At 38.5% G+C, this 8662-nt stretch overlaps 1 protein-coding gene across 1 annotated transcript; it reads right to left on the reverse strand.

The window, feature by feature from the left end:
• Positions 1 to 5562: 5562 nt before the first annotated feature.
• Positions 5563 to 8662, reverse strand: LOC148821878 (spermine oxidase). Its single transcript, XM_088931159.1, has 3 exons — positions 7406 to 8662; positions 6468 to 6651; positions 5563 to 5740 (listed from the first exon to the last, which is right to left on the reverse strand). Exons 1-3 carry the CDS (start codon positions 8572 to 8574, stop codon positions 5606 to 5608), a joined length of 1488 nt encoding a protein of 495 aa, XP_088787285.1. The 5' UTR covers positions 8575 to 8662; the 3' UTR covers positions 5563 to 5605.

An 8662-nucleotide genomic window follows, 5' to 3' on the forward strand; every position in this document is an offset into this window, starting at 1 on the left:
CTGCTAAAGGAAGTCAGCTTTATTGCATTTTAGCATAACTTTTGGTGAAGGATAAATTAATGGATCCCAGCAATACCTTTCACAGTGTGGTTAAGCAGTAATGCTGCATTGCTGGATATGTGCAATATTTACATGTCCCACTTCACAGGTTAACTTTACTTGTGTTTTGTGCCCAATAAACTCACACTAATGATGTGATTAGTGCTCATGCAGCTAATTCACTCGCAATGTATCCATCACAAATGATTAATTTATTGAGACGATGCCAAAAACATTTTACATATCTTTTTGCATTATAATGCTATACCTTTTTTTTTGGAGAAAAAGATTCATGTGAAAGTTTCAAAAATTCAAAAACCAAAAATCAAGCAACAATGCCAGAGCATTCAAATGAAAAATAACTCTGTTGCACTTTAAAGATCTGACTGCTCATATGAAGGGTAAGTACTGATGTCATCAATGATTTTACCTTTAATATTTGCCTGTGGTATGTCTAACCAGTAGCATCCGGTGAATACTGTAAGTACTGAAATAGCAAATGTGAATTAAAATGAATGACATTAAGTTTTTGTAACCATACAGCATCTTACCTCCTATTTCTGTGGTTACATTTTCTGCAAAAAGTAAAAAATCTTTTACAAGTGAAAATATGTAAAGAAAACTATACTGATCACTTAAAGCCAGGATATTTCATGTGTTTATTTTCTACTAAAAAAACAGTCACTGGTTTACTTTAAACATATTTATTTAGGTTTTATTTTCTTGATTACAACCTCTGTTAGGGATTTTAGGTATTCTCTTTTTTTTGTCAGTGAAGAGTTTTCTAACACTATCAATGAAAAAAACACAAATCCATATGAAAGATGAAAGCTAAATTTCATAAAACAAAAAATACAAAATTCCCTAAGGAAGTCCTTCTGAGCTGCTTCTAACAAGTGGAATACTTTGTAGTTTTGCAGGAGTTGACTCAAGATTTATAAATCATGATTAACCTTAGGGAATTTCATACATTATATCTTTAATGACTAAACTTGAAAAATACAGCGAATAAAGAGTGCCACCAGTTACTAAGGGGTAATAAATACAAGGATACATTACTGTTGAGTAGTTTTTTAAATATTCCAAATACATCTTATGTCCTTGTGTTCTTTGTTTATTAAAGGTAGTCCTCTTTCATGAAGATCTAATTATGTTTAAAATATACAATACAGACCGAATTAGGAAGCTCAGATACTTTTTCTCAGGACTGTATTTGGAAGCTAACACCACCACAAGCTTTTGGAAATCTCTGAACAGTTCACAACTAGCATTTCTAGATTAGCAATTCTCACATCTTCAGAAGTCAGACTCTGTGAAAGTTTTGTCATACATGTACAACCTGGTTATTGTGGAGGCCAATCTGAAACTGCCCAATAGTAATGGGTGCTTTCTTGTTCAGCCCAAACACTGTGTGTCATATCTGTGGTGACACTTCATGAGATGACATGGTGCAGAGCTACATACCTTACAGCCAACTTTTACCATGTATTACACAACATGGGCTTTGACTGAATGCTCCCCTTCATGTTCAAAAATAAACTGTCACTTTAAAAAAAATTTAAATGACTTTTAAAGGCAAGAGCTGGGGAGAGGGTCACATTCTATCATGAGTATAAATCTCACCCCCTGAGCAGCCCTCCCAACCCCACATCCACCCTCCCTCACTCACTCCTCATGAAAGTGAGAGGAGCTGCTGTCAGTCTGGTTTCTGTTCCCCCATCCATGTGAGTTATTTCTTATTAGTATCTATCCAAACTGCTGAACTAGATATTTCCTATGCACCAGTACCAATCAACAGCTTATTTGCATAAATGCTTTTGAATCATGAAAATAATCATAAAATGTCACTCAAGGCTATGTATAGTTATTTGTCTGGAAACTTGAGGGCACTCTACCCCTGCTTTTTTCCCACATTGCTGATTCAAGCAACAGCTGTTATCCCCAGGCTGGTGACGGCTCGCAATCGAACCGTGACATTCCCTCAAAGGATTGTGGATCTCCCCTGGAGCTGAGGTTGCAGGCTGGTCACCTCTCAGTTCGGCTGACCTCCTATGAGGCAGATACCCAATCAACTCACAGATCAGGTCCCAATTTATTCTCAAATCGCCACTCTGGGAGCGCTCAGTCACTGAGCCCTTTTGAGGATGAGCTCACGGCGCGTTTGTCTGACCACAGATCAGTGAGTATGGCTTTCTGCCTACAAGAGCCTGCATCCCCTCCAGGTCCTGATGATTACCTTGTTTCCATCACCTTGGAGCACTTCTAGACACTGTCACAATCATAAACCCCTCCTCTTAGGGACGCTCCAGCCCTTCCTTGTTCAGTACTCATTCCCTGCACCTGCCTCTGGTTCCTGCCCCCGTCCTATAAAAGCCGGGCGCTCACTCTGTTCCGGCATGCGAGTCTGGGACCTGGAAGCGCCTGGTCCCGTCAAGGTTTTAAAGTTCCTGTTCCTGCCGGTTCCAGTTTTAATTCTGTTTGTCTTGGATGGACCACCCGGTTCTGGATTTTGCCTTCTCTCGGATTCCCCATTGGACTCAGTTTTGGACAGTTTGCCTTGGCCACACCTTCCCTGAACACCAGCGCACTATGGACACACCCCTTGTTTTCATTCCTGATCCTTGCATGCCTTTTCCCCCATGTTTTCCTCACGCTTCTCTTGTGTTGTCTGCATAGGGTCCGAAACGAACACCTTTGTGACAGACACTGAGTGGCTTTCTCACTGCCGGCTTTAGAAGCTGACTCCGGCTTCTTTCTACAGTGGCCACAACGTGCAGCGCACACTGGAATAAGGAGGCGCACACTAGAAAAGGGGAACATACACTAGAAAAAGACCAGTAATTACAGAATTGTGTCATCATTCTTCCCTCCACTTTTAGGCTGCAGTCACATCCATCATCCTCAATCAGTTACTTTTGAGAGAGTGAAAGCTGGCAGTAGGTGTCTTATATTTTTCATGTTTTTTGTAACTGTTTCTACTAGATGTTTTCTCTAATGGGCGATTTTTCCCAGTATGGACAATTAACTCAAGCAGATTGTCCATACTGGGACAATTAGCTCAACCAAACTGGATTAATGATATTGTTGTTTTGCTAAATGGAATTGTTATTATCTGTTCTGTCTGTGTTTTCTTTGCTCAGCCTTTGTGTGTTTGGAACTCTTTTTTTATTGTTGTTATAGGACTTTTTACAGAATTACATTTGTTACATATAAAAATACATGACAATCTGAAATTAATTACACAAAAACCAAACATAAATTCCTAGCTAGCTTTATATAATTAGCAGATTTTTACAGTTCATAAGTACAGATGATAATACCATAATTATAAATTGTTTGATGCTCCTTTTGTCCTCATTGCGTGTTTATGAAGTATATTTATGCAGTGGTCAGCACTTAATTTAATTTAACTTTTTCCCAGAGAAAAGGTTGGGGTATATAATACACAGTTAAGTATAAACAGTGCATTCTTTTGTTTACTTCTAAATAGTGCTTAGTGCTCCTTATATGAATCTACATTGTCTTAACCGTTATAATTCACCTCCTTTACATGACGCTCGAAGAAATAAAAACTATTAAGTTCCATTCCTTATATTTTAAATGCAAGGAAATGTCTCGTTATTTATTTTTAGAAATGAAATTGCACCACACTTCTACGACGTTTATTTGAAAAAGAAACAGGTAAGACAAAACAGGTTCACAGAAAATCTAGGTAGAATGTTATTGTACTACACGTTGCAAAACCTTACAGACTATACAACGGTAATTAAACATTGCTTTGTTGGCAAATATCTCCGATGTTTCAAAAGACTACTTACTAGAGTGTTGCACGGTTGGTTTACGTTCCTGAGTTATTACACCTATCATTTACTGAGACTCGCCTTAGGAGAAAACCTTGATACTGTACGTTTCAACAGGGACTTGCAACACAATAACTTGTTAAACATTTACCCAATAACAGGAAAAAGTTGACCAATTTAACAGGTTTTAATTATAGAAGATAAATATTTATTCATGTTTTTTATTCAAAATGTATATCACATTACCTTTATTATTTTAACGTATGTTAAACATTTTAACTAGTCGCAAAACTTTTTGCATTGGAGTTTTCATTTCCCTGAAACATTACAGGTATTTGCATGCGTTCAGTCAGGATTGGATGTAAAATAGTGTTAGTGAGTGTAACGTTTACCTCTTACCGTGTTTAATAATGTCTGTAAATGACACATGTAAATGCTATAGAAGCAAATAAAAATTCCTATAAAAAGAAATAACAGAACACTTTTTCTTGCACTCTTTTTCTGTTTCTCTTTATCTGCTACTTACTGCTGAAAATGGGCGGTGTACTCACTAGCAGTGTTTCAATTTTGCACATTATTTCACGAAGGTGCAGCCGAAGCACTGTTTGACTCCGACTTCGGAGAACACCGCGGAATGCACGAATAAGGACAAACGATATTAAGGCTTCGTACATCTCGACATTGAAGTGGAAGAACTAGGGGTTTGGAAAACTTCAGTGTCGTAGCTTCTCAGTTGTTGTTCTGTTACACCTGTTTAAGTGACACAAATGTTCCGTTTCCTTTCTATTCTGAAAATGTTCTCCACAGCAAATGGCTGATGTTTATAGCACAACTTTGCACGATGCAAAAACACGTTGCACGATGAGCCTTCTAGTCTGCTTTTTGACTTACTTTAAGAGAATAATTCAAAGGAGAAAAGCACACAAGAATTGCTTAGCATGTTGCTGCCACGTTGCTGTATAGCTAACAGAATGAATGGTCCACAATATCACAAGGAACACAAAGGTCTTAAGAGTGGAACTAATTATATAAGCGTCTTTCCCCGAAAAGAGGCAAAAGGGCGCTCTGGAGATACAGTAGATACTGAACTTTGCCTATAGAATGTTCTATAATCGTTGGGACAATACAAAGGGAATAAAAAAGTAAAGGTATTTTGCTTACACAGCAACAGGGGTAGAAGACCAGAACTGCATATTTTCAAAAACCCACTAATGTTTGCTTTAATTCAGAAATAAATGGTTTAAACACCTCACTCTTCTAACTGATTAAAATTGTCACATCAGATATTCTATTCATTAATGTACAGTAACACAACTGTAGAGGCATCACTTGTAAATTATTGTTACACATTAATGAAATACAAACTGTTACACACTGTTACAAACTGTTCCAAAAAAATAATTGTATAATTACTAAATGCATACAAATGTCCTGATCATTCTTGATCAGGACATTTGTATGCATTTAGTAATTATACAATTATTTTTTTACTTTTATCTAGTTAAAGCACAATCTAAGTAAAAAGTACTGTACTTTGTCCTTTAAAAAAATCATTACAATGCTGTGTATTTAATTAAAATCATCATTACGGATGTCTTTATTGTCTCCAAAAAGTATGTTATCACTGCTAGCATGACAGTTAAACAATACAGAATAACATTTCTGCTAAAATACTGAAAATACAGAGTACAGATTATGTGAAAATCCTTCATTAAGGTTATAAATCTGAAAAGAAATTATTTTAAACATTCCTGGTTTTAAAGCAGTTAAAGACTGGTCTTCTCATGACTGTAATGGTTAATAATCCTCTGAGCTTCTCTTACTCCAGAGAGGTTGGCCCCATGCGTGGTGGTATAGAAGTTGACATGTGTAGCCTCACCAGCAAACAGCACCTGCAGAGGCTTGAATCAGACATTGTAGGGGGTTAATTAAGTCATTAAAATATTCTGGATCAGTTTTTTTCTGCATTTTAAATCAGGACGTCTCTCTCTAAGTTCAGCTTTGTAAAGAAAGACCCACAGGTACAATACTTGCAAAGAGCCTTTTTGGCTGTGGACTTGTGGGTTCAAAACTCTTCTGAATGACATCTTTCCAAGAAATGCATTTGTGTTCTAATTCTTGTGACAGAAGTTCTTGTTTCAAAGCTCATTGGCTGTTTTAGTCTTGTGATGTAAGAGTGGACAGGTGACATGTATTAAAAGATAATATCACTGTTTTCAATCAATTTGTCAACAAAACGACACAAATTTGATATCAGTTCTTGTGCAATGCAGGTAAACAAAAATCAGAATAACTAAAAAAACATACATTACTTCACTCTCACAGGAGGCTCTAATAAATCAAAATAATTACTGAATACCACCTATTTTAACACAGTAACCATTATGTTTTACTCATAATTGTTAGAATCATTGTATGGTTTCTAAACTTTTTTTTCTCTTCACTGTACTCTAGTCAGAACTAATCCTGAGACAACTTCATAAAACAATATAAAATCGTTGGAAAATGTCAGCTTATTTTCACTAATTGTGCTGGATTAACGTGAAGATACAAAAGTAAAATTTAATCACTTGTTGGCTTACTTTGAGTTACTACAAAAACAGTTGCAGAGTGAAATCATAGAAGTACCTTCAGTTGTGGGTTGCAGGCAGCAGATGGGACAGGCTCAGATAAGTCTTCCTGCTCTTTCACAGCATCTACCCCAGAAGGTATATACGTATAGGAACCTCGAACATAGGGATTCTCCCACCAGTTGGATCTCAGCACGCAGACTGGATCGGGAATATTCCAGCCAGTGAAGGATCTCAGCAATCTGTGTCCACAGCAAAAACCAAAATTCTGAGTACAAGAAGAGTATAGCTGAATAAGTGATCGTAGAGCTGAATAAGAAATCACATATGTGAGACGTTTATGGTACTGATCCAAGCTTCAATATGTATTCTTGTAATAAGTGCATCTCCGCCTCCCAATGGGATTTGAACAAAGCTGCTTGACGGCACCTTTCCCTTCAAAGCCACTTCTGCGACCAAAGGGAATTCCTCCATGCCAAAAGGCTGGGACTCCTGTTTGAGCAGAATTCATCTAGGGTCCAAAGGAGTGACCTCACCTTCTCTAACAATGTTAGTATCAAATAAGCCCTCTGCACAAAGTCTGCATTTCTCAGCACCATAATTCTTCGTATTCTTATATTTCCTTGTGTTGTTTATGTACTTTTTGCCCACCTCAATGCTGCAAATGTACTATTACTGCACATATGAACTGTACATGAACTATGAATCAAAATCTTGAGTTAACATCTCAATCAAAGGGATGTGGGAAATATTCAGGCTGTAGCACAGCACTCTCAAGCCATTACTGTAAGTACTGTATTTTCTTTCTTTCTCTGATCACATATTGACACAGGGATGAATAAAACAGAACTCACTGAACATCAATATTATGAAAAGACCTATTTAATTTTTTATTAGATTTACTTTACATCATTAGTATTATTTTATTTGAAAACCATCAAGATATCTTGCTGTGATTAAGAGATGTGTAATTTGTACCATCCCTTAGAAACTTACCCCACACAAACATCTCTGACCGCCTTCTCATCAAGCGTCTCCATATATTGGGCTTCTCTGCCTGTAATCCAGCCACAGAGGACAGTTGGGTGACGAGCCACAATGTCAAAACCACAAATTTTCTTGTACCACGTCTTCTTCCAGCTCTCCCCATCCAACAAAGTGGTATAAACATTCTTATCTTCGGGTCCTTCCTCCCAGACCAGCTGAATTCCAGCACAGTCTGGAGGCCAGAAGCGCTCACTGAATTTCAGGTAGATCTTGTCAACCACACCAAAGCCCAGCCTCTCAATTGCTCTCATCTTCTGCTCAGGCAGCAAAGGCTCAAACATGACAGAGGCCTGTTCCTGTAAGACCCCAAGAGATGCCGTGACAATGACATGATCGGCTTGCAGTTCCAGCCCATCTTCACACACTATCTTCACTGGGTGGGCAGCTTCAACCAGACCCCATCGGATGCGCTTTACTGGTTTGTTACATATGAGGATGCCAGGAGGAAGGCTATTCAGAAGAACATCTAATACAGCTTGGTAGCCTCCAGGTCCCAAGCAGTTGAAGAAGCCTCCTTCTAAAGCCGTATACAGACCAATGTCTTTAGCAGACACATCATACAGAGAGGAGCTAGCCTCATCAGTACACTCGCTCCGTTTACACCACTCAAAAATCTTTGGGCCATCTTTCAAAGACACCAAGGGTGAGTCCTGGAATTCTTCATCTAGGAAGTCACCAAGAGTCTTCAAGGCATATTTGTTGTCCAGTTCTTGATTGAATGCCTTGGAGGTAAGCTTAGTGAAAAAAGAGCACACTTTTTCGACTGTTTCTGAGGGAAGCTGCCTTCTGTGTTCATGAAAAAAGAAGTCCCGGGGAGTTATGGAGTCAGGCAGACACATGACACTGCTGGAAGTTTCTTCAGCCAGTAAGCCATGCTCCTGTGCCAGAAGAAAGACTGGGTTTTGTTCTTGACCATGGATCCAGTTTGCCCCCATCTCTATGATCTCTGTCCCGAAGGGCCTGGTTGTGTGGATTCTCCCTCCTGGTCTGTCCATGGCTTCTAAGATCCAGACATTTTGAAATCCTGCTTTGACCAAGGTAGTTGCTGCAGTCAGGCCAGCCAGGCCAGCACCAACTATCACCACCTTAGGTGTGTTGGGAATGGGATTTGTACTCATTGTGCCTCCTTATTGAACACCTGGAGCCCTGTGGAGGGAACACCAACAGGATTATTTACTTTCACTAGCAAAGAAGCTGCAATTGAAT

The sequence above is a fragment of the Atractosteus spatula genome, chromosome 13, assembly GCF_055471065.1.
Source record: "Atractosteus spatula isolate fAtrSpa1 chromosome 13, fAtrSpa1.hap1, whole genome shotgun sequence".
Lineage (NCBI taxonomy): Eukaryota > Metazoa > Chordata > Actinopteri > Semionotiformes > Lepisosteidae > Atractosteus > Atractosteus spatula.

What these genes read in the sequence shown, in the direction of transcription:
- LOC148821878 (XM_088931159.1), bottom strand. Translation starts at nt 8,574, where the DNA reads ATGAGTACAAATCCCATTCCCAACACACCTAAGGTGGTGATAGTTGGT. An exon ending in GTCAGAGATGTTTGTGTGGG is followed by an intron (nt 6,652 to 7,405) that starts GTAAGTTTCTAA and finishes CTGTGGACACAG; the next exon opens with ATTGCTGAGATCCTTCACTG. An exon ending in CCTGCAACCCACAACTGAAG is followed by an intron (nt 5,741 to 6,467) that starts GTACTTCTATGA and finishes GTCTGATTCAAG; the next exon opens with CCTCTGCAGGTGCTGTTTGC.